Here is a 24,599-nt window from a genome sequence, read left to right as displayed (position 1 = left end):
ACCTCCCTTATTTGGAAAGGTTGGGGCGCTTTTTACCAGTCTCTTTGCCTTTATATTTTGGTGTCACACAATTGATGTAAAAACAATTTTAAAAGCCCGTATGCCAAAAAGCCCGTAATGCCAAGTAGCAATCAACATTCTTTATTTTGACTGCATATAATTCAGTAATGGGCTCTTTATATTATACCTATCATGTTTGGCGCCCTTTTTGGGTCGGTGCCTGTGGCGGCCGCCCCACTCGCCCTCCCCTAGCCACGCCTCTGGTAATATAATATATGTAATCTAAATCTTTTAATCTCGAACATTTCAGATGATTATCTAATTTTAATGTTGATTTAGTGATCGCTTTAGCGCATGACGCGACATTGTAAAACGCGTGCAATTTAAATTTTTTTAATAGGGCTTGTAAGTCTCGCTTTCTCTCAATTTAAATTAGAAACCCCGTTAGCCAGGGAGAGATTTAGATTTTCAAACTAAATTAATTTTTTGAACCACAAGATCCTAAACAGAATTTTAAGGTAGAATTAATTCTGTTACCCGATCTTGGATATGGGTAGACACAGGGGCGTAGCGAGGGGGGGTGCGGACCGCACCAGGCGACACCATTTAGGGGGGTGACACCAAGGCAAAAAATAGCAAAATATATAGAGAAAAACTTGAGGGGGGGGGGTGCAAATCGAAAACTTGAGGGGGGGTGCAAATCGAAAATTTGAAAGTTTGTCCCCGGGAAGGGTCGCTACGCCTCTGGGGGGGTGACACCATTAAGTGCCGCACCGGGTGACACCCGACCTCGCTACGCCACTGGGTAGACAGACTTTGGAAGAGAGGTTCAAAGATTGAGAACAACATAAAATTCTGGTTGGCTTCCTTTATGATATCTCCAATATCATCCAAAAGACACCTGCAGATATACTTACTCTTCTTCTTCTTCTTCGTTCTTATTTTTTTTTCTTAATTTTTGAATATGGTGGAGGATTCAGACAACAAGTCCAACTTCGTGGACAAACCGGACTGTGGTTTCCAGTTTGTCAGGTGTCCCATATAATTTTTCCCTGAGTGGGGTGGGCTGGGGCCAGTGTCTGCCTCTTGCCTGGCTATACAGAGTACATTCCTGGAGTACGTGCTCCGTGTTTTCCGGGGCCTTGCCACAAGGGCACATTTCGCCACACCCAATCTTCAGTTTTCTGTGCATGTGTTGATTTAGTCTGTTGTGGCCTGTTCTAAGTCGAAAGATTATGTATTGTTGTTTTCGTGTTAAATTATAATAGCCGTCGTCTTTATTGTAGTGAGGTTGCGTTTGTTTATTTTTTATTATTCTTTTTATTTCTTTTGGGTGTAGCGAAATTTCCGGTTGTGGTTTCTTTCCCCCAATTTTTGCCAGCTTGTCTGCGATCTCGTTTCCTGGATCTGGCAGTGGCCCGGGATCCACTGCAGCACAATTCTGCTGCAGGTATTTTTTAGCCTCTCTAGTGCTGTCATAAGTGTTTGAATATAGGACTCTGGATTTTTTTAGGGATTGCAGGACTGATTTGGCATCTGTAAGAAATACAATCTGACTATTCTGACTTACTGACTGCAAACATTTAGAAACGTCATTGGCGAATAACGCAGGCCGTTTAGGGGGGAGGGGGGCAAAATCTGATTAAAAATTGTATTTTTTGCACCTTGATAGACTAGTGGTTTTGTAAAACAAAAACAATAAAACAAATTGATAACAGCAGTAATTGTTCTACTGTAACTAACACACACTGGTGCGTAGAGAAAAAAAAACAACTACAAATGTTGTAGTACGAAAAATAGGCAAACTTTTAAACCACTTATATGACTTACAGTTGCTCTTCTATAAATAGTCAAATAAAGCTAATTAAAATAGTTCTGTACTAATTTCTTTTTTATAATAATTATGAAAAGTAAGCTTTCGTACCGAATGACTAAGGGGTCATCCATAAATGACGTCACACTCGTAGGGGGGAGGGGGGGTCCGTAGTTTTGTGACGATGTGTGATGAGGGGGAGGGGGGGTCAGATGTTGCGACGTCACATTTTTGCATTATAAAAAAGCAATGTTAGAAAACGAATTTTAGACGTTATTTCGCGTTTTAGATAACTGTTTTAATAAATTGTAATAGTTTAGACAAGATTTTGGAAAAATATCGATGTTTTTAAAAAATTCAACTGCAATTTTGAGGGGGGTTGTAGGTTGAGGTGTGACGTCATTTTAGGGGGGGGGGTCTGGCTTTTTGTGACGACGTGTGACGGAGGGGAGGGGGGGAGGTAAAAATCGTCAAAAAAAGCGTGACGTCATTTATGGATGACCCCTAATGTATAAAAGGACCAGAGGCGTAGCGAGGGCGGGGCGGGGACTGCGGATATACTTGCAATGAAATATGTTAAATGGTTTAATTTAGAATTAAGTGAGACAGACTTCAAAGATATATGAATATACAGTATTTTGAAGATATCATTTTTTAAAAATTAGGCAAATTTACATTCTCCTTAGATAAACACTCTTTGCAAAATATTTGGACGCTTGCTCTGTGCGACCACATATTCAGTTTGTGAACTACCCATACCTACTCACCAGTTTCTTTCAGGCTTTTAGGGACCCCCCCCCCCCCCAACTATCCGCCTCCTCCCTGAATGAAATAGAATATGATTATTTAGGCCTATACTTAATATGTAGCCTACTTTACGGCGAGGATGAGCGCTATGAGCGCAGACTGCTAACCCGGAAGTCTCGAGTTCGGATCCAGTGTTCGAGTCCGTAGGATGTCCCTGGGTCTATTCAGCTCTAAATAATGGGGGGTACCCGAATCACGTTGGGGAAACAGGGCGGCTGAGTATAGTACTGAGGTCAATGAAACAGAAGAACTCTACTTTATCTACCCCATGTCTCTTGGGCACGAACGGGAAAAGATGCTGAGATAATATAGTCTACTTAAACCCGTGTCCACTGCCCTTCTACCCCCCCCCCCCCCCAAGGTGACCTCCCCCCCCCCCCCCCACAATATAAGTGTCTGTAATGTCTGGAATAAACACTGATGTTAATAGGCACAGTGGTGTTGGCAGGTGAGCTAGAACTGCCCATGACAATAACTATCTCATGTTGAATTACAGCGATTGACGACGGCGCTCTGGGTCTTCGAAATACTTATAGAATATTTCATATATGTGCTGGCAAAAAATAGTGGAATCGGAAGGAGAAATGGCAAGTCAGATAATGTGTTTTGTCATTCTTCGATATAAGGTTTAGACTGTCGTTTTAACTCATAAATTATGTTGCTGATGATTCGCAGATGTTGTTTATATGTTCTATAATGCTGACCAGATATTTTTTATAATTAAAAAGTACGTTTTGTTTTGATGCACTTTGCCAATTAAAAACGTGAAGCAGAAATCCGTTTGCAGTGTTTTTTTCCAGACTTTTTTCTCCTGTGGGGCACTTAAAATTTTTCGAGGGGGGGGGGGGGGCAGGGGCGTAGCCCCCCCCCCCCCCCCCCGAAGAGATGCCTGGAAGAAACTCTGTCCGTTTGTCGACTAAAGCGTAGGCCTACCATGGCGATGGTGGGTAAAAAATACCACATTGATTTTGTAAAGTTTTTATACGCCCTTTAAATCGGCATTTGTTGAACAAAAACAAATTTGGAAGAGATGGAGTAAAATCATGTTAGGGACGGAAAAAGTTTCTTCCAGTCATCTCCCAAGATGAAAATTTTACCCCCCCCCCCCCCCATAACGAAATAGAATTTACATAGAAAATAAGAAAAATATATACTTTTTAACAGTGTCCGCACCCCGGAAATTTTAGTCCGCCCCTCCTCCGAAAATTTCAAGTTACCCCCCTCCCCCCACCCGATAAAAAAGTCTGGAAGATCATTACAATCTTCTCATTCATGTCGCCATATAAGATCTTGTCAAAAACCCCGCAGTTTGAAAGACGTTGCAATCGCTTATGGTATCAAAAGTAATGGCTTGCTAAAGGAGTTAAAGTTTTAGTTAGCGGTACCTAAGCCACGTGCATTTTATAAAACTAAAATAAATGTTAACAGAGATAAGTCAACTTATTTAATTTTATAAAATGAAAGCATCTTACAATTCATTTGTGGTAGGCTGAAACTACATCAATAGCCACGGCCTCATACTTGGCAATGAAGCGAGCTTTTCGTGGCTTTATGAAGTAACCATATGAAGATTCACTACTGAGCTAAATATATGATCATATAATATGTTGCCTATAGTAATGATTAAACTAATTTGACATTTGCACAAGAGAAGGGCACAGTGGCGTAGCCAGGATCGTCTCAAGGGGGGGGGGGTTCCAATTTTTACCCGGGGACAAACTTTCGATTTGCATCCCCCCCCCTCAGACTTTTGATTTACACCCCCTCCTCAAACTTTCGATTTGCATCCCCTCAAACTTTCGATTTGCACCCCCCCCTCAAACTTTCGATTTGCACCCCTCCCCCCTCAGACTTTTGATTTGTACCCCTCTCAAACTTTCGATTTGCACCCCTCCCCCCCTCAGACTTTTGATTTGCACCCCTCTCAAACTTTCGATTTGCACCCCTCCCCCCTCAGACTTTTGATTTGCACCCCTCTCAAACTTTCGATTTGCACCCCCCCTCAAACTTTCGATTTGCACCCCCCCTAATACTTTATATATATATATATATATATATATATATATATATATATATATATATATATATATATATATATATATATATATATATATATATATATATATACCGAGGGGTCTATGGGGGGGGGGGGGTATGACCCCCCCACCCTAACCCCCCCTGCCTACGCCACTGGAAGGGCATATCTAACGAAACACCTATGCAGGTATAAACAGCAAAGTTATATAAAAACCAACATGTTTCCTGATACAGTTTTTAAAAAAAATAAAGATACACATCTTTTTAATGTTCTTTGTTCCCATAGCCATAGCCATATAGTGACAGATTTAGATCTTTGTTCCCATATTCCATATTATTCTATTGAATTATCTTCTTATGAAGCAATAATGTTATAAAACTCTTTACTTATTTTACACATATTAAAGAAAGTAAACTGACACTAAATTAAAATTTAAAAAAATATCCTGACTGAAATATCAAAATAATTTCATACCGTTAATGGTAAAAAATTACCTTTTAACTTTTAATAACAGTACATTTTTTTAATGGAAAAAGGCGATAATAACTCACCAAATCGGCCAAATGAAATTATTACCGGATATGACGTCGCAACCGATGAAAAATCAACAGCCTAGAATAAGGACAGAGACACCTACGCTGCTGAGTGTGTCCTCCACGACGTTGACAGGTTGGCAGGCTTCAGATCATCATTTTTAGGTCGCTGTAAGGAGCAGTATTTTCTTTTGAAACGAGAAACAACTGCGCAGCGACCTATTATTTAATATGTGTGAAAATTTAGGAGTCACTGTGCCTGTTGTGATTGAGCCAGGCGATAATAGCCTGGTGAGCACTGTCGTGGAGGATGTCTCGCATCAGATGGGCCCGACATCTTCAAGGGGTAACGGCGACGAAGGTCCGGCACCAGGGTCGGAAGCTCCTGTTGTTATAATCGCCCCTTCTCTTAGAGTTGAAAAATTAAAAGGGAATGGAAATGGTCACGATTCGAGTTTTTGTGCTAGTGAGGAAGAAGGTGGTGGTGGAACTCGTGATTTTTCAGACGAAGGAGATGGGGACCACTCAGGAAATAATAGCAGCATTCCTGATATACCTTTGGATGTATTGATTGATCCACCAGATGAGGAATTAAAACTTAAAATAATATCGCTTGTTGAATATTACTTTTCGGATGAAAGTATTCTGAAAGATGCGTTTTTGCTTAAACATGTTCGACGCAATCGTTTTGGATTTGTGAGTATCAAGCTTATAACCTCTTTTAAGAAAATGAAAACACTTACCAAAGATTATCGGGTTGTTGCCTACAGTTTGAAAGGGTCTGAAAAGTTAGAACTTAATGAAGAATGTACAAAAGTTCGAAGAAAAGAACCATTGCCCGATTATGACGAAACTGTTCCATCAAGAACTGTTGTTGCACTTAATTTACCACTTGAAAATCCAACAATGGAAAACATGGCTGAAATATTTTCTAAGTGTGGTTGTGTTAACAATTTCAGAATATTACGCCCAGGTTGCTCCATACCATCAGACCTGCACAAATTTGCCTGTAAGCACCCTGAATTAGGCTCAACTATGTGTGCTGTTGTTGCTTTTGAAAATTATGAACAAGCAAAAAAAGCATGTGAGATTTTAACAAATAATGATGACTGGAGGAAAGGAATGCGTGTGGTCCCTCTAATGGTTCCCAAAAAAAAAGAAGACAGAGATAAGAAAGACAAGAAGGACAAAAAAGAAAAGAAAAAAGATAAAGATGATGAAGTTTCACCTGAAGAATATTCAGCAGATGATAAAAAAAGACGTAGACGAGGAGGTCGCCGTAAAAAGACCAGAGTGGATGAACTTACTCAAGATTCATCTTGTTACAGCAGTGGGTCAGAGGGTGACTCTCCGTCCAAGCCTATTACTTCTGCTGCTAATAAGTACAGAAGTGGAGATCACCTTAGCCCAAATTTGACCCCACCAAGAGGTGGTCGAACCAGTCCAGCTGGCAGTCCCCACAACAAACGACGAGGTTTTGGAAAGTCACCTCTAGCTGATTCTAATCCAGGTGTTAGTCCTCGAAGCAGTCCTGAAACTGTGAGAAGAGGCATAGACTCATCTGGAGGTGATAGTACTCCGTCAAGCCCATGGGTGCAGAGGCGCCTGAGAGTCGCCCAGGAAAAAATTTCTGGTGGTAGTCCATTGGGCAGCCCTCTTTTAGGAAGACGCAACCCTGATGGTACGTTTATTCATGGATCAATACCAAGAATGCTGGACATGACCAATGTGTTACGTCAACCTAAAGGCCCTGATGACACCAAGGGATTTTACGGAGGAATGGGCAGAGGCAAACCTCGTAGCAGCACTATTGCTTAAGACTAACTGATAAATCACTGTCAAACAATTTACCTTGTAATGTTATTCACAGTTTTTGACAGGAGAATACTCTGTCTTTTCATCATACCATCATTTAAAAAAAATTATCATTTCTTCACAAGAAGTTGTTAAGGATATGCTACATTTGCTCTGCTTAGTCAAAGTGGTATGCTGTTATGCTTAGTGTGATGAGTAAAATATCTTGATCTTTGTGGTTCTTTTGTAATAAATTGTTTTGAACTTAACTTTTTCAGCATAGTTTTTACTTGTAGTGCATTTAAGTTTATATTACAAAAAATTACTATTTTAAAATTATGTTATATATATTTGATTACAATTTCGATTTTTAAAGTCCATAGATAATTGAGAATTGCCAGTTTGTCAGAGTATATTAAATTGTCAGTTACAAAACTTGAAAATATTTGCCTTTGAATTTTTTTTTACTGTTCATTCTAATTTTAAATTACAAAGTTGTTTATTGCATTATTTTTCTCTTGAAGTAGGCATTTTGCAAAAAATAAATAAATCGATGTAATACATTTACAGGTTATAATAAGCTAATAATGTCTTTTTCAAATATGAAGTTTTTTAAATTTGCATTTTTGTTTTCAATAGCAGCTAACATCTACTTGTTTTACATCATAATTTCAAGATGTTGGTGTTAGACTCAAGATGTCAAATTATTTTTTGAGTAATGTTTTTAAAATGTATTTTGTTAGTCATTAGAATAATATATATCTCTACCAACTACATTAGGTAGGTGGTTGCAGATCATTTCAAAGTAAATCAGCTTTTAAAATGTCTATAATTTTAGTATAATTATAAATTATATCTTTAGAACTTTTAATTAATCCAGTTTACCTTTTTTTATTTGGTTCACTTGAATTCAGTTTTTAATTCTGACAAAATTTTGCAAGTCAGTTAGAAATTCTTTTAATCTGTAAATGGATCTTTTTTAACATGATATCTTTGCTGCATTATTATGAACACAAGATTTGGAATAAATTATCTGTCAACCTTTCCTATACACTATTATACAGCAGATCTAAGTTATGGGCTGGAGGCTGACTAGTCTGGATTAACATATGGGCCAAATTTTATAATTGAATGAATGAAGTTCCTTAGCAGAGTACAAAAAAGTTGCAAAAATGTACACAAAATAGGTTTGTGAGTGTGCAGATTTGAAAATTAGGGAGAAAGCAACTTTGTCAAAAGGATTTAATGAATATAAGTGCACTTAATATTTTATACATTGATTTTATGTAGTGCTTAAATAGTTTTTTTAAACCTTAATTAAGCTCAGAACACAAAGGTAATTGAATTTGGAACAGCTGTTTTATTTAAAATAAACAGCTTTCTCTAAAAAACAATTTAGGCAGGAAGAAATATGTTTTTAGTTCTACGAACATTACTATCTTGTTTTAAAATTGAAAAGTCTTTAATTTATAGCAGTAAGAATTAAAAATAGGCATTTAATTAACTATGTAAGGCATTCCATTTGTTTTTTATGAAATACATAAATTGCACCCTTTTAAAAGCACACAAATGCTTATGTACAGTGCATTGTCTTAATTATAACTTTTCTGTTCATTCAAATGATCTCATCTTTTTACATTATTTTCTTAGCTTCCAAACTAAAATCAAACTAATATAATCAAATACATTGACCCATATAAATATTCAACAATAGCTGCTTGACTGCATTGGCAAGGATTATTTTTATTAAGAGTTTAATGATGTGGCATTGAAAATATAGTTAAACTGTAGACAAATGACTATTTGTACAAGATTTTTGATCATTCATAAAATGTGCATAAAAAAATATAGTAATGAGCAGGTACCAAATGGCCATGTTTAAAAATAATTTTCTCATACTGCTAACACAGATCTTCACCCTTAGGAAAAAAAATTAAATCTAATCAATATTGTTTATGTTAGTCCATTTATGTTTAAATTACTTAGGTCTTACTTAATAAAAAACTAAAATTTATTGTTCATGTGGTTTATCTATTTTTAACATGTATTGAGGTTGATTTAAAAAAAAATAGTTATTTAACCACTAATATAGGACTAGCACAATGTTATATAAAATGCTTTACCTTTGCCTAAGAAACAGGCCCTATGCTTTAAGGCTTAACAAGAAAGAAAAATTATGTCCGTGTCTGAGCTGTTTCTCCTTTAATTCACTTTTTTGGTTATTAATAGTAAAATTTAATTATGATTTTGTTTACAAATTTCTTTATAAATATGCTTGATTTTAAATAGCCAACAGATAGAATTAAACTAATAATAGAGATTTAGTTTGGTTCTTGCAGATATTTTTCTTCTCATTATTATTTGTCAATTATTTATTCAGTTACAAATTCCAGGATTTTAAAATTAAGTTATGCAAGTGAAATACTTGGCTAAAAGAATACAACCATACAGTAAAGCTGTTCATCTCTTAGTTTCTATATTTTACATGTATTGAATTGGCATTTGAAGTGAAGGCTTCTCTCCGTATGTATTTAAAACAATGCAAGTATAAGTTATTTTTTTATGTTCTTTGTTCAAGTAATCATTGCACTAGTCCTATTTTTAAGCTTGTTTTGTACAATGTATGTGTGTGGTTTTGCTGCCAATTTTTTATAGAACATTATTTTCTTTATAATGCATATCTGTAATTTCTGAAATACTCAAACAGTACTTAAAAGTTTTCAACTTTTTTATAATTAAGACTAAAAGAAAAACAATTTTTTATATTCCATAGGCAAATTATGTGCAGATTTACAAAAAAATAATATCCATTTTCTCATTTTATAGTTATAGTGTGAAGTTTACTATGTATAAACTTACAAAGAAGTGTTAGCTCTGTAATTAAAACAAACCATATCATACACAATGATTGTATTGTCTTCTAACTTCTAAACTTTTTAAATTTGACAACTTCAAAAATATTGCTCATTTTTTTAATGTACATATTTATTTATACATTTCCCCAAACAGTCATTGAATTAATGTACATTTCATTGTTTTCTTTTCATGGTGATATGACCTGGAAGCATTCCAAAAGTTCTTTTTGAAAAATAAGTTGTGTACTGAGTATAGACACATAAAACACATGGCTTATTTTGTTTTGCAATGTTCTTGTCATAGCAAACTGGCAATTTTTTCATTGTATCATGATAGCTAAAATTGAAGCCTAAATTTCTAAAATTGAAATTTTCTTGTATATAAAATGAATTCTGATCAAACTGGCTGTTACAAGGGGTACTTATTGTTTACAAACATTACTCACTTGCCAAAAGTGTTTACTCTCATACATACTGTTGCATTAAATGTCCACTGCAGCATTATTATGTTGCTGTCAGGATAAAGATTAAACTGAATCTAGTAAAATGTTTTAATTAGATTGTATTATTTATCAGTAGTGTTTTTAAAATGGGTATATGGTTAGCTATTGGTGGTGGGAATTAAAAGTTAAGTTTGTAGTTGTATTACATTGTAAGCATTATCATTTAGACCAAAAAATAATTGAAAATAGCTAATTAGCAGAACAGTCTCAACATTCTAATCATATTCATGCAATAGTCATTGTTTCCCACTCATTCTGCTTTTCTAATCATTTAATAAATTTCACCAGAAAAAAGTAATTAAAATGTTTAGATCATGTTAATTTTTTTTTAAATTCAGCTCAAAAAAGCTTAGTTATTATTTTATTTGTTTTAAATATTTTAAAGCATTTTGTTTTAAAATGTTATGAAAATTTTATGACTAATTTTATCTGATCATCTTTTTTTAAAGCAAAAATATTAGAAATATTCTTTTGTTTTTGTGTGCATGCATAAAGTTGTGGGTTTAAAAATTGATCTAAAAGTAAGAAATTTATTTTATTAAATCTTTCCTTTTGGTTTGTTTAAAAATGTATCCTGTATTTTTTTTTTATCCCTAAGTTAAAATGCACACCACATTGGTTTTTTGAAAGTGCTCAGATATAAATTTTACATACAACTTGTGTATAGCTTGATTTATGAACGATGCCGCTTAATGTTATGAGTTGACTCAACTTGATATATTTTTTGTTTAAGTCAATGTTATTTTTAAACGTGTGTAACTGAAGTGTCAGTGTGGAGTTGAATTAATCACAGCAGCATTTTGTGTACTTAAGATTGTGGAGTAATATTCTGTTTCTATCATGCAATTTTAAGTGTATTATAAATTTAACAAAGTGAGCTTAGAATCAAATTTTCTTTCATGTGAAAACATGACTTTTTTCAATTACATAGGAAAAAAACGGGTGGGGGGAGGGGAGAGAACTTTTAAAAATTGCTTTAATTTCTAATGTCTATTTTCATATTTAAAAAGCCCTCTGTAGATCAACTGAAATTGCCTTAATATAAATAAGTACTATATCTGCAAATGTTTCTCAAAAGCTTCCATGTTTGTGCCAGCCATGTTTAATTCTCTTGTTAAAATACACTGCTCATGTTACTTTTGATCAATCTTTATTTCACCTATGTTTATAACTGCTGACAGATCCTCAGTTTTCATGCAAGTGGTATCAAATCTGGTAATAACTAAGCTTATGACCATATATTGAAACATGTAGCAAGGTATATCTTGCTCTGGAATAGCAAATTGTTGCTGCATTAATGTCAACAATTTCTCTCCACCCGTGATTATAATGCATTGACTAGTTAAGTTCATGCAAATGTTTATATTTTATTCTGTATCAGAATCTTCAGTTGTGCTTAAACATTTTCTTTTGATACACTATGATTGGTAATAGAAAAATATGGATTTTCTTGCTGCAGAGAGAACTAATGAAACAAAGAATTTATTTTACTGTGTTCATGAGATAATTCTGGATAAGTTTTTGAAATCTCATTATACCTTTACCTCTGAGTTTTTATTTATCTTGAAACTAACATGCCAGCAAGTTTTATTTTTAGTTAATAATAAAAACAAATTTTAGATTACAAATTGTTTTCTTCACTTATCTGAGATATTATGTTTCTGTCACCTGTGATGTTTAAAATCAAAGTATTGGCTTCTTGTTAGTTTAAAAAATGTACGTTTAGTTCACCAAATAATCTGTCAGAATAATATCTTGAATCTTGTGTACAGTAAACTATGCTTTTTGGCTGCTGGAAACGTTTTTTTTAAAAAAAAAGCTATAAATAGCATTGGTGTTTGGTAACTAAACACTTAAAAAACTGCCTGCTATTTTTTAAAGGTTTTTTTTCTGGTTAAATTCGCCATGTACTGGCGTTGAAGGATTCAATGTTTGCTTTAACACAATACTCGGGATGGTGGGTTTTTTTTTAAATTAGTAAAGGCGAAAGTCACATGGCTCGATATAGCAATGATGTGTTTAAATAGCATAGATTTTAGTCAAAAATGTGTACGACCCTATAAGCCGACATATTTGTATAAATACACCCCCCCCCCCCCCCATCATTTAGTAACAAGGTCTAAGAATCACTATCCTGCACAAACCAAAGTTCGATAGCACTAACGAATGTCTAGCTAAGTCAACTTACTCATCCTTTTAGTAGGCTTAAATATGATAACAATTCGCATTCACATTGAAGGAAAATATAAGTACATCTAGTATTTAACATTGAGCTGTATCATACCCAATACATATACCACCCCAAGGCGTGTACTGTTCCGTAGGGAATCTGCATACTATATTAACTAGTGTCTATCGTAGACGCTGCCATTTAGTACTTATTTAGATTATTGGTATTGAGATTTGAGCATTGTTTTGAATTAATTTGAACATTAATTTTCCAGGTTGAAAAATCATTTGGTCTAACCGTTCTAACGTCTGACGTGTGTAATTATTTTCTTCCTTAACAAATTGTTCAATTACCCTCTCTCGTCCTCACAATCTTTACCGCTGAGTTACACAGGTGAAATGTCAATAATCAACTGCCAACACGTGGTCAGTGTTTACGATGTTGGGTAATGTTAGCTAACACCGCAACGTTAAACTGGCCGGAGGCCATATTGGCGACACAAGCTGTTGGCATTTAGTCAAACCAAAACTTGTCGCCATTTGATCAGTAGTAGGAAGAGTCCTCGCCCCTTGTAATGTTCGTTGTTCCAATACGTCGCCATTTGATCAGCAGGAAGAATGCTCGCCCCTTGTTCGATGTTCCAATCTGGGTTAGGAGGAAGGAATTATTGCACATCCTCGCCAAGATGGATCACATAAACCACAAACATTAAATGAGGTGTTAAAAACCTTAGCATAAATGTGTGTGTTCTTTACACGCGTTTTATATGTGATAGGTACAGGGGCGTAGCGAGGGGGGGGGGGGGGGGGGCGGGGGGTGCGGACCGCACCGGGTGACACCATTTAGGGGGGTGACACCAAGGCAAAAAATAGCAAAATATATAGAGAAAAACTCGAGGGGGGGGGTGCAAATCGAAAGTTTGAGGGGGGGTGCAAATCGAAAACTCGAGGGGGGGGGGTGGAAATCGAAAGTTTGAGGGGGGGGGTGCAAATCGAAAATTTGAAAGTTTATCCCTGGGAAGGGTCTCTATGCCTCTGGGGGGGTGACACCATTAAGTGCCGCACCGGGTGACACCCGACCTCGCTACGCCACTGGTGATAGGTACAGGGGCGTAGCGAGGGGGGGGGGGGGGGCGGGGGGTGCGGACCGCACCGGGTGACACCATTTAGGGGGGTGACACCAAGGCAAAAAATAGCAAAATATATAGAGAAAAACTCGAGGGGGGGGGTGCAAATCGAAAGTTTGTAAGTTTGTCCCTTGGAAGGGTCTCTATGCCTCTGGGGGGGGGGGTGACACCATTAAGTGCCGCACCGGGTGACACCCGACCTCGCTACGCCACTGGATAGGTACACATGTGTATTATTAATTGTTAATTGTTATATGTAGTGTGTGTGCTCTTTGGTGTTGTAAGTAAGCACACTTATGTGCTATGTAAAAGTGTTGTATGTAAGTGTGTGTGTTCTTTTCACATGTGTTGTAGGCCTTCATGTGTGTCCGCTACAGATATGTTGTGGTTTCTTTTCTATATACTTTATACTTATATTGTGTAGGCTATTTGTGCGTTTTGAGAAAGTGTGAGTGACGTGTGTTGTAAACTTGTATGCTGTATACTAATTATTTAAACTAGAATCGTCCTTGTATATATTATCCGTTTTCTTATTAACTACTTTTCATTCAGTGTTTTAGCTGTCTTATTTGATAGATGTACAATTTTTTTTAAAAGGACGGACAGTAGAGCTTGTGATTGCTAACCCGAAAGTCTCGAGTTTGGATCCGAGGCTGTAGGTAGTCCCTGAGTCCTCCCAGTTCTGAAGGGTACCTGACTTACATTAGGGAAAACAAAACCAGCCGAGAATTGTGCTGACCAAACTATCCAATTGAAACAGATGAACTTTATATTACTTAAGACGTCATATTTTGTACTGTAGTATGTATCTGGTAATTCCTGAAATAAATAAAAAATTAATGTTGATTGGAGTGAGCTATGCACTTGAAGACCTCGAGCCTAAATGTGCAGGTAAAAATATCATTTGAATGTAGGCCTACGTGTAAAACTATCATCTGAATGTAGGCCTATCTCGTGCTAGTGCAAATGGAAGATACGTTGGTTACATCTTGAAATAGTGATTGCAATACGCGGTAATATGCTAAAGATGGGAGGATGATACATCGGTTATTAGTGAGCAATCGCGTCAAAATAATCCCGCATATTAGCGTCGAATCAGAAAAAAATACCCTCGGGGGTTTAAGCTGATGAAAAACAGAGATAGCATCTTTTTTACGTCCTTGTTTTTTTTTTTTTTTAAGAAGGCCATATATAGATGTCGCTGCTTGCTGAAATAGTAGACTATTCTAGGTCAGAGATCGAATGTTTATCAAAGTCGAGGACAAGAGAGATAATCCCCCACCCCCTATTCATCCCAACCAGTTGTATATATATATATATATATATATATATATATATATATATATATATATATATATATATATATATATATATATATATATATATATATATAATATGGTTTTATACGTTTATGCTATCATGTTCGTGGGTAGGCTATTTGTTTTGAAGATGATATGATAAGCTGCACAGATAGATTGAACACAAATAGAACAGGTATTAATTTGGCTTCACTCTGATTGGTGTTCAGATGATAAGATATAATACCTTCCTACACCAACGTAAAAAGTACTAAACTAGTGTGGTTAGGCCTACACATAATTTAATTATGTCTATCTAACCATTTTCTTGACAACAGGGAATTTACTCCGATTTTTTTTTTACCCCAGCTCTCGACCACGCAAATCACTGGTGTAAAACTTTTTAAAAAAGTTTTAAAATTGTGCACCTGTCCAAACAAGGTAGGACAATGGGTTAGCTAAATAACATTGAAGACGAAACATCTCGTGCTATTGACGCATATTCGGTTGTTTACCGGTTTAAGGCAGAACAGACATATACTAAATTAATAAAATGCCGATGTATATATAGTATGTCATCGTGTGCATATAAATGCAACACGAAGGAAGCATAAAAGAGGGGGAGGGGGGAATCTATCAAGTTGTTGAGTTACAGTTATATGGGGTGGTGGAATTATAAGACTGTCTTTTATTTTCTTTAAGCCTATTTTGGGCAGTTTTCTGCCATTTCGATGGGTTTGAATAATAAGTTGTTGTAACGGGGGAAAGCTCCCCCCCGAAAAATTCAAGTGCCCCCCAGAGGCGTAGCGACCCTTCTCGGCGCCCGGGGACAAACTTTTCGATTTGCACCCCCTCAAGATTTCGATTTGCACCCCCCCCTCAAACTTTCGAGTCGCACCCCCCCTAGAGATTTACATTTGCACCCCCCCTCAAACTTTCGATTTTCACCCCCCCCCCCCCCTCGAGATTTCTATTTGCACCCCCCTCAAACTTTCGATTTGCACCCCCTCAACCTTTCAATTTATTTTTCCAACCCATTTTGGCGCCCCCCTTAGGTCGGCGCCCGGGGATATATGTCCCCCCCCCCCGCCCCCCTCGCTACTGGTGCCCCCCCCCCCCCCGGAGAAAAAGTCTGTAAGAAACACTGTTTTCAAATTGGTGGGTGAGGCGCGGGTGAGGAGTTTTCGGGAACATAAGTTAACTATATAAAAGTGGGGAGGAGAGACGCAAGATTGATAGATCGCCACGGGCGCCCGAATGAGTCGCTACCCATCTGGAAAAGACACAAGTAGTTATACAAACACCCATATATATATATATATATATATATATATATATATATATATATATATATATATATATATAACTAAATGCTTTCTAAATGCATATTATACATTCAGATACTACTATATTTTAATATACAACTAAAACGAATAGTGGAAATTTAGAAAAATAATCGAATAAAAAGAATAAAAGTGTTACTAAACACAGCTCTTGACCCTTAACTCCCATAGATTTAGTACAATAAGTTAACAAAACGGTAGATGTCTACATTCAAAATAAAACCCCACACTATGTGTGAACTATTACAACAATGTGTACGGTCCATTGCTTTAGAAAATATGGGTGTGAGGGGGGGGGGGGTTGGTGGTTGGTGGTCATAATTTTTTGAATTCTGTTTTTTTTATGCTATTGGACATATGTTATACTTATATATATATATATATATATATATATATATATATATATATATATATATATATATATATATATATATATATATATATATATATATATATATATATATATATATATATATATATATATATATATATATATATATGTTAAGTTGAAATCTTTTTGTTCCAAATAGATCTTTTTGTTCCAAATAGACATTGACCTTTATAGTTTTACAATTAAAAGTATTATATACTTCCTTTAGTAAATAAAGTAATAAAAAGTTAAAAAGTGAAAATAATCATTTACTGGCTTTCGATAAAAAAGCTTAGCTGGCAGAAATATTTCAACGCTATGTTGTTGTTTCGACTTTTTATCTTTTTTTTTTAACTTCGTACTCTGGACTCCAGGTGATTTTGTGGACTTTGATCTTAAGCTTGATTTTTAATCATATTTATTTAGTAATTTACTGTTTACCATTAGTCAGTAAAGGTGTAGATCTATATTATCTTAATAAAAGTGAGTATGCTTATCTAAACCTGTTAACAAACTACACAACTGTACACACAAGTTAGACGAAATCTCCTGATCAGTCCTCCGGGCTCTTACCTTGCCAGCAGACTAGAGATCTAGATCTAGTGAACTCTATGTACTATGTATAATGTACTATGTAAATGTATATTAAGTATTTAATAGATCTAGTATTTACTAGATCTATTTACATTTTATTTTTTCTTAGTAGATCTATTAGAATTAGAGATCATAGGCCTTGTTAGTATTTAATTACTATAATTAGGTTCTGTCTTGTAACATTGTAAGTTTTGTGATCACATTGCTGAAGAAAGCTGTAGCCTACCCTACAGTCCTACAGCTTCTGAGAACATGACTAGGCAGAGGTAGGCAGATGAGGGGGGGGGGAATAATCATGTAGCTTGTTAGTAGAAGCGAACTTAATCAACATAATGTCAGTTTTATACTTGATGCTTTCACTTCCACACTTAAGTTTTAGATATTATTATTATGGGCCAAACTGACAATGACAATGTTACTGTTAGTAGTACAGTAGAAATACACAACTTAAATCACTTCCCAACCAAGTGCAACAGGCCTTAGTTCTGGTCAATATAACTTTCAACATTCAAGACAGTCCACGGGACCAAGCAGGGGTAGCTTTTCTGTGCTTCATCCTCCAATAACAAATATTTTAGCCCCAGCTGGTGTCCACATATGATGTGAGGCCGCACAGAGTGGAAGGGAGTTCTGACTAGTGAAGATGACCTACATCAGCATTTCATTAAGGGTTTCTTAGAAATAAAATTATATTTATTTCATTATAATATTTTTGGTTGGGATGGACCTGTCTTAATTTTAATGATGATATATGGTAGTTGAGGGTGTTGTTAAATATTTGCTAAAACTGCATGATATAATTAGTTGATAATGAATGGATGGTACCTATCTAATAAAGTGAGATTTATTTTAGATGGACTGTCAAATCTTGATAAATTACATTAGCCTACACTTTTCTAAATTAAAGCCTTTAATCTGGGTAATAGTCATTATCTGAGAAACTAGATTAAGCTTAAAACACTGTGTAAAAAAATCCAGCTATTCAGCGTTTCTTCATTATAATTTGAGACAATTTTATCAGATATGATTTCTTTTAAGGCTAGAGCAGTTTGAAAACTGGTTTTTATTAGTTGAAATTTATTGTATATTTTTTCAGATTAACAATGACATCAGTGGATAAAATAGTCATGTCTGACACAGAAAGAACTTTCCAGTATAACAAAGATCTATTGACTTTGCCTGTACCAGATCTATCAAACACCCTGAAAAAATATTTACAGTCAGGTAGTTAGGCAAAATAAAAATAAAAATATAATTAGTCTTGTATTCAGTTTTAAAATTTCACTTGCACAAAATATCTATCATTCTTCTTTCAACCTAAGAGTAGAAACACAACACAGGTTCCATTATAGGCTCTGCATCAACAATAAAAACTTTTCACAACAATTAAAATATGGATGTATTCAGTATCAGCTTTGCCATACTCATAAAAATACTCCACCAACTCTTAATTTTTTAAAAATATAACGAAGTATTGAAAATGTATAATTTTTTGTGTTTCAAATTAAATTTTAGTAAAACCCTTGGTGACTGAGGATGAATATAAAAAGACTGAATTTATTGTCCAGCAGTTCGCTTCAGGAGAAGGAAAATACCTTCATGAGAAATTAAAGGAAAAAGCAAAGAATAAAAGAAATTGGGTGTGTAGGATATCAGTATAAAATGGCTTAGATAAAGTTCAATTTATAAATTTTACAATTACATGTTTTTGTTACAGTGAATTTTTAAAATTCTTAATTCGTATAGTATGCTAAAGAAATAATAAGTTAAAAGTTTAGCATTCAGCTTCTAGATAAAATGTATATATTCAGCAAATAAAAAGTTGTATTGTTTTATATCTTTAGCTAGAGCTATGGTGGGAAGATGCTGCATATCTGGAACTTAGACTGCAGAGGCCATTGATGAACATGGCTGGTCCAGCACCATATTCCTTAGATGTTTGGCCTGCCGAACCTGGATCACAAATACCCAGGGCAGCTCTTATAACCTACTACATTTTAAAGTTTTGGGAAATGTGTCGCAAGTATGCCCAGATTTAAAAAAAATTTTTCTCTTACCTTCAGAACCTAATTTATTCCTAATTAAGTAATTATAAAATAAATTTAGTCTGAGTTTTTAGTAGTGTCAAACCTCTCTTTACCTTGACAGCTAAGAAGCTGGATGCACATTAAATTATTTTAAATGTATTTTAGAATCCTTATTCTTATTTAATTAAGTAGAAAATTATCTGTTTTACTGGTTTTGTAATTTCCCTTTAGTCAACTTTTAAGAATTTTTATTCATGTTTTTGCCATATCTAGGGAAACATACAGACCAATGAAAGATAATAAAGGTAGACCACTTTGTATGTATCAGTTCAGAAGAATTTTTAACACATGTGCTGTGCCTGGTGTGCAGAAAGACAAACTAGTGGAGTATTTTCAAACTGGTAAAGACCTTTTTTGTTGTCTTCTACAATACTTGGTTTTGATTTTTTTTTCTAGTACACTTGATCACGATTCAAAATTATTTTTTTCCTACTAAACGTGATTATGATCTAAAATATATTATGTTTTATACACTTGCTCATGATTACAAATATATTTTACTTGTTTCTAGTACACTTTATCATGGTTTAAAATACATTTTTTGTTTGTTTCTAATACACTTTTAACATAGCTAAATATTCTTTTGTTATAATTTCTTCATACGTAATAATTATAACTAATTTTTAAAATCTATGATAAGCTTGTGATTCAAAGTTTAGATTTTCTCCCTCAGATTCTGAAGGTTCTTGTCCTTCTCACCTACTGGTGATGTCTAAAGGACACATGTACAGCTTTGATGTTTTGGACGAGAAGGGTGAGATTCTAACAGTCCCAGAGTTACAAGCACTGCTACAACAGATCAGAGACCACAGCTCCACACTAGGCCCAGCTGATGGTATCAATTTTATGACTTCAGAAGAAAGAACAACATGGGCTAGGGTGAGATGTTTTTTTTTTTAAACTTATCTTTTACTAAACTTGAAATAGATCATAATTTCATTTAAAACACTTTTTTAAAATTGAAATATATTCACTACATAAAAAAAAAATTCAAATGAAAATATGATTATTGTTGTAATTTCATTTGATGTTAATTTTTTACAGGCACGAAGTCACCTAGTAGCACTCAATCCCAAAAATTATCAGGTTATTGAACAAATTCAAACATCTGTGTTTGCATTATGGCTAGAGGATGGCTATGCAGGGGATGAAACTGATGTAAGTTTTGTTCCATTAAATGTTTCACATAATGCTTTATTTTAAAAAAAATTTCAAGTATATCATAAAATTAGTTCAACTTTTGTAACAAATTAGTGGAAAAAAGGTGTTTCTGTTTCTTTACATTGTTTAGTTGGCAAATAAGTCACTTCTGGGACCTGCTGAAAACAGATGGTTTGATAAATCCATATCCATGGGTGTCTATGAAAATGGGCTGTTCATCTCTAATGCTGATGTAAGAGTTTAATTTTTTCACTCTAATTTATTGTATATGTATTGCAACAGTAATGAAGGAAAATAGAAATCAGGATTTCTAATTTATGTAACTACATATTTAAGAATAATTTATTGTCTAGTTGCAAATGGATTGTTAATTGTCATTATTTGATTGCTTACAGCACACCCCTGCTGAAGGTATTATGATGGTATATGTTACAAGCTATGTACACTTAAAACTTCGTGAATGTCAGGGGAAATGGCAGGTAACTTGCAACTAAAAGTATTTCTTACTAATCGTAACAGAAATTGTTATTGGTATATGTAACTTAGTTTTCCTTTTTGATAATCTAGGGAAAATAATCAGAAGATCATTTGGGCAATGTTAATTAGGTCCATTATCTAGATATAAAGGGTGGAGTACTATAAGTTTTCAATTAAAATTATATTATGTTTTAGTACCCATTTAGAGTAATTGCTAAATTATAACAAACCATGTTTTCTAATTCTATCACACAGGGCAGCAGCCAGATAAGAAAGTTAAAACAACCAGAGCTACTACAGTTTGTGATAGATGACTTCCTTAGAAAAGAAATTGAAGCTGCCAAAAAAAATTATGCAAAGCTGGTAAGACCAAGTTTTTACATTTTAAAAATTAAAGCAATCCTTTATCAGTAACCAATTCTTGGTATTCCCCTTTGTTCATTTAGTGTACATTGCTGTAATTAACATAATTAATTGTTTTAAAATCTATTTATGTAGAGCCAGATAGCAACAGCAGAGTTGAGAGTGTACAGTAAATATGGCAAGCAGTATTGTAAAGAGAAAAATGTCCACCCAGATGCTCTGTGCCAGCTGGCTATGCAGTTGGCCTACTATAGGACTTACAGAAGGTCTGTCAGGAAATTATACTTCTACTAGGGCAGGGTACACCAATATTATTGTTCTGTTGTATGGACGGTGTGGTCAAATTTTAGCAGGGTATACCATCATTATTGTTCTGCTGGGTGGGACAGCGTGGTCAAATGGTAGAGCGCTTGGCTGCAAGCCTGAAATCTTGGTTCAGGCTTGTGACTTTAGGTCCTTAGCCCAAATCTCATTTTGGATGTGAATGTAGGTACACCCAGCAAGATGGGTACCAGACTAATGTTGAGGAAAGTAATTTAGTAAATAAGCCTGGGTGTATTGTTGACCGCACCATCCCTTCATATGCCAAGGTCTAGAAACATAAACTGTACTTCATCTTCCCAGTGAATCGTTAGGTCCAAAGATGAATCTTTAAAATTTTTCTTTATTGTTATGTTGTACACTGGGAGATAAATTATCCTTGGCATGCTAGTGTTCTTGGGGAAACCAAGATTAAAAATATCCCAGAAGAAATTTCTTAAAGCCATGGTTTTTCTTTCAGGTTAGCACCAACTTATGAAACTGCTCCCATTAAACAGTTCTATCATGGTAGGACAGAGACAATGAGAACCTGCACTAGTGAGGTAAAACAGTGGTGTGAGGCAATGCTGGATCCTTCTGCCAAGGTAACATTGAATGAAAGGATGTACTTAACCGTTGAAAGGTTCTATCCATTGATATGGTTGTTTGTAAATATTTATTCGTAATTGCACCCAATTTTTTTTTCCAGCCTCAAGACAAATTAAAAACATTCTTAACAGCATTAAAGAAACATGTCAATGACTTTAACGAAGCCTGTGAACTGAAAGGTCAGAGTTCAAGATTTAAGTTTCAGTAACTTTATGAATGAAATTAACTTTACTTAATTATAGCAAACTTTAAAATAAAATCTTAACTCCTTGAAACCCCTGAAAATATAAAATTTTATTTCATATCTTACTCCAAATTGGAATGTAAACAAGCATCTTATAGTTAGAATATATGTATGTAAAAAATAATGACCTATGTTTAAAAAAATGTTGCAGGTTGTGATAGGCATTTATTAGGGCTCTACCTGGTAGCTAAAGAAGAAAATCTTCCCGTCCCCATGATCTATCAGGACCCATCCTATTCTAAAAGGTTTGTCTTTATCTCTGAACACATAATTAAAAATCAACATTGGTATAAAGGTGATAGGGGGTTTAGGATTTAAGTGTGTGATGGATAATTTGATGAAAACCAAGAGAATCTGTATAGAAAACCCATGATAGGTTTGTGCAGCTTTAAATTACATGTTTTTAAAGTTTTGTTAAGGTACTAATTTAACAAAATTTAATAGTTAAAACAATTTATTTTTAAAACATTTAGGTTTTAATTGATCATTGTGCACAAATGTTAGTTAAAAACATGAATACATAAAACAACTACAAATATAAAGCCATCCCCCCCCCCCCCCCCAATTCTGCTTCTAGTGGTGGTGGTGGAAATTTCATTTTATCTACAAGCTGTCTTGGCTTTACAACTGTCATTGGAGGAGTTCTCCCTATGTGTGAGAACTGCATCGGAACATTTTATCGCATTAATGATGACAGGTTAGTAGCCAGACAAAACTCTAGTACCATAACCAATGTACAGAATTTCAGGTGACTGAAAATTTTCTGTTTAAGCTGACTCTTCAAACAGCCATGTTAATTGTTTTTTATAATTATAAAAAAAAAATACTTTTTCAATGAAATTTTTTAATTATTTATAACCTTTCATGAATTACTCTAAACAAAAAATATATAAATATAAAATACAAATTTTATAAAATACAAATTTAAAAAGTAAAAATGTTTTCACATTTTTAGTGTTAGATTATTGATGCTATAAATGTTTATCCTTTTAGATTATCTTTTTATGTAACCACATGGAATGCCGACAAGGACACAAGTAGTCCTGGTTTTGCTGATGCAATATGTAATGCCCTGGACTCTTTAAAAGAATTGCTGGATGTAGGAACAACCATGTCAAAACTGTGATATTTTCTAGCTGGTTTTTCAAAGTGCTGTTATATCATTCAGACTTCAAAAGCTTTGAGGTTTTGTTACTAGATTTTCATTACCATTTAGCATAATAGGCTCTTATTTATGAATGTATTTTATCATTTCTTACTACTTGAGGTAAAATATAATTTTGGAATGATTTTAATATGTTACATATTTTTGGACACCACTCTTTCATGGACACAAGTTTTTGCTTTGTATAGAGTAAAACTTATTCATTGCACCAAATCAAAACTTGCAGCTTAGCTAAGGCATAGGGGGCTTTTCTGTTTTATTTTTATCTATATTTTACAAGCCTGAATAATTATTAAAATCCTTTGCAAGTAAGAATTCTTTACTGCTTCGTTTGCCACCGAATCTGTATGAATTTTGTTTCAGGCAAATTCAGGGAATTGGCGTCTATATGTAGCTATTAATCAATATTATTTTAAAAATCAGTTTTATCAGATTATCATTAAAATAATTTTTTTACTATACAATTTTACAAGAATTCTCTTTTGTACATATTCATACAGTAATCACGAAAATTGTTTTAAAATAAATGGCAATTTGATTTTTTTCATCTACTATGTTAAAATATTTAATTTTTTTTGTTAACAAATTTTTAAAAGTTCTGGATATTCTAAATGGTATATGGGCAGCAATTTTCATGAAGTGAATTCACAGAGGAGGGGAAAAATCATAGTAAAAGTGATTATTGCAAAATTAAAGATCCCTATACCAAAAATCTTACAAAAGATTGTGTGTAAAGAATGTAAAATTACATTTTTTTTACTTTGTTACTTTTCACATAATGAAATGGATCATTTAAAGAGTAAACTTCACTTGTAATGTCTTTTGAAATTTCACTGTTTACTAATACATACAAATAAATAGCTCAAATCATCATATGTAGTTTCTGTTGTATTCATCCTATTTTTAAAAAATAATTTTACTAAATAAGAGAACCAAATTATTTTTCTGA

The 24,599-nt window shown here is 34.4% G+C and overlaps 2 protein-coding genes across 4 annotated transcripts; both read left to right on the top strand.

The window, feature by feature from the left end:
• The first annotated feature begins 5,250 nt into the window (after nt 1-5,250).
• On the top strand, nt 5,251-7,428 carry LOC131940659 (la-related protein 6-like). The gene has a single exon (XM_059299377.1). It carries the CDS (start codon nt 5,423-5,425, stop codon nt 7,007-7,009), a length of 1,587 nt encoding a protein of 528 aa, XP_059155360.1. The 5' UTR covers nt 5,251-5,422; the 3' UTR covers nt 7,010-7,428.
• Nucleotides 7,429-15,200: 7,772 nt separating this feature from the next.
• On the top strand, nt 15,201-24,523 carry LOC131940686 (peroxisomal carnitine O-octanoyltransferase). 3 transcript variants are annotated; one of them, XM_059299425.1, is made up of 16 exons: nt 15,201-15,378; nt 18,341-18,468; nt 18,760-18,884; nt 19,089-19,267; nt 19,545-19,672; nt 20,005-20,210; nt 20,376-20,489; nt 20,623-20,724; nt 20,888-20,971; nt 21,225-21,332; nt 21,468-21,598; nt 22,114-22,237; nt 22,342-22,420; nt 22,637-22,730; nt 23,063-23,182; nt 23,479-24,523. In XM_059299425.1, exons 2-16 carry the CDS (start codon nt 18,348-18,350, stop codon nt 23,609-23,611), a joined length of 1,848 nt encoding a protein of 615 aa, XP_059155408.1. In that variant the 5' UTR covers nt 15,201-15,378; nt 18,341-18,347; the 3' UTR covers nt 23,612-24,523. The 3 variants fall into 3 exon arrangements, with proteins under 3 accessions (XP_059155408.1, XP_059155407.1, XP_059155406.1); XM_059299424.1 differs by lacking the exon at nt 15,201-15,378 and adding an exon at nt 16,974-17,024; XM_059299423.1 differs by lacking the exon at nt 15,201-15,378 and adding an exon at nt 17,032-17,133.
• The last annotated feature ends 76 nt before the right edge of the window (nt 24,524-24,599 follow it).

The sequence above is a fragment of the Physella acuta genome, unplaced genomic scaffold (genome assembly GCF_028476545.2).
Source record: "Physella acuta isolate Inbredline_101_S28 unplaced genomic scaffold, ASM2847654v3 ptg000325l, whole genome shotgun sequence".
In the NCBI taxonomy this organism is placed as follows: domain Eukaryota; kingdom Metazoa; phylum Mollusca; class Gastropoda; family Physidae; genus Physella; species Physella acuta.
The sequence above is the reverse complement of the archived record's forward strand: the minus strand, read 5'-3'. Positions and strand labels throughout refer to the sequence as shown.

What these genes read in the sequence shown, in the direction of transcription:
- LOC131940659 (XM_059299377.1), top strand. Translation starts at nt 5,423, where the DNA reads ATGTGTGAAAATTTAGGAGTCACTGTGCCTGTTGTGATTGAGCCAGGC.
- LOC131940686 (XM_059299425.1), top strand. Translation starts at nt 18,348, where the DNA reads ATGACATCAGTGGATAAAATAGTCATGTCTGACACAGAAAGAACTTTC. An exon ending in AGTGGAGTATTTTCAAACTG is followed by an intron (nt 19,673 to 20,004) that starts GTAAAGACCTTT and finishes TTTCTCCCTCAG; the next exon opens with ATTCTGAAGGTTCTTGTCCT. An exon ending in TGTTCATCTCTAATGCTGAT is followed by an intron (nt 20,725 to 20,887) that starts GTAAGAGTTTAA and finishes GATTGCTTACAG; the next exon opens with CACACCCCTGCTGAAGGTAT.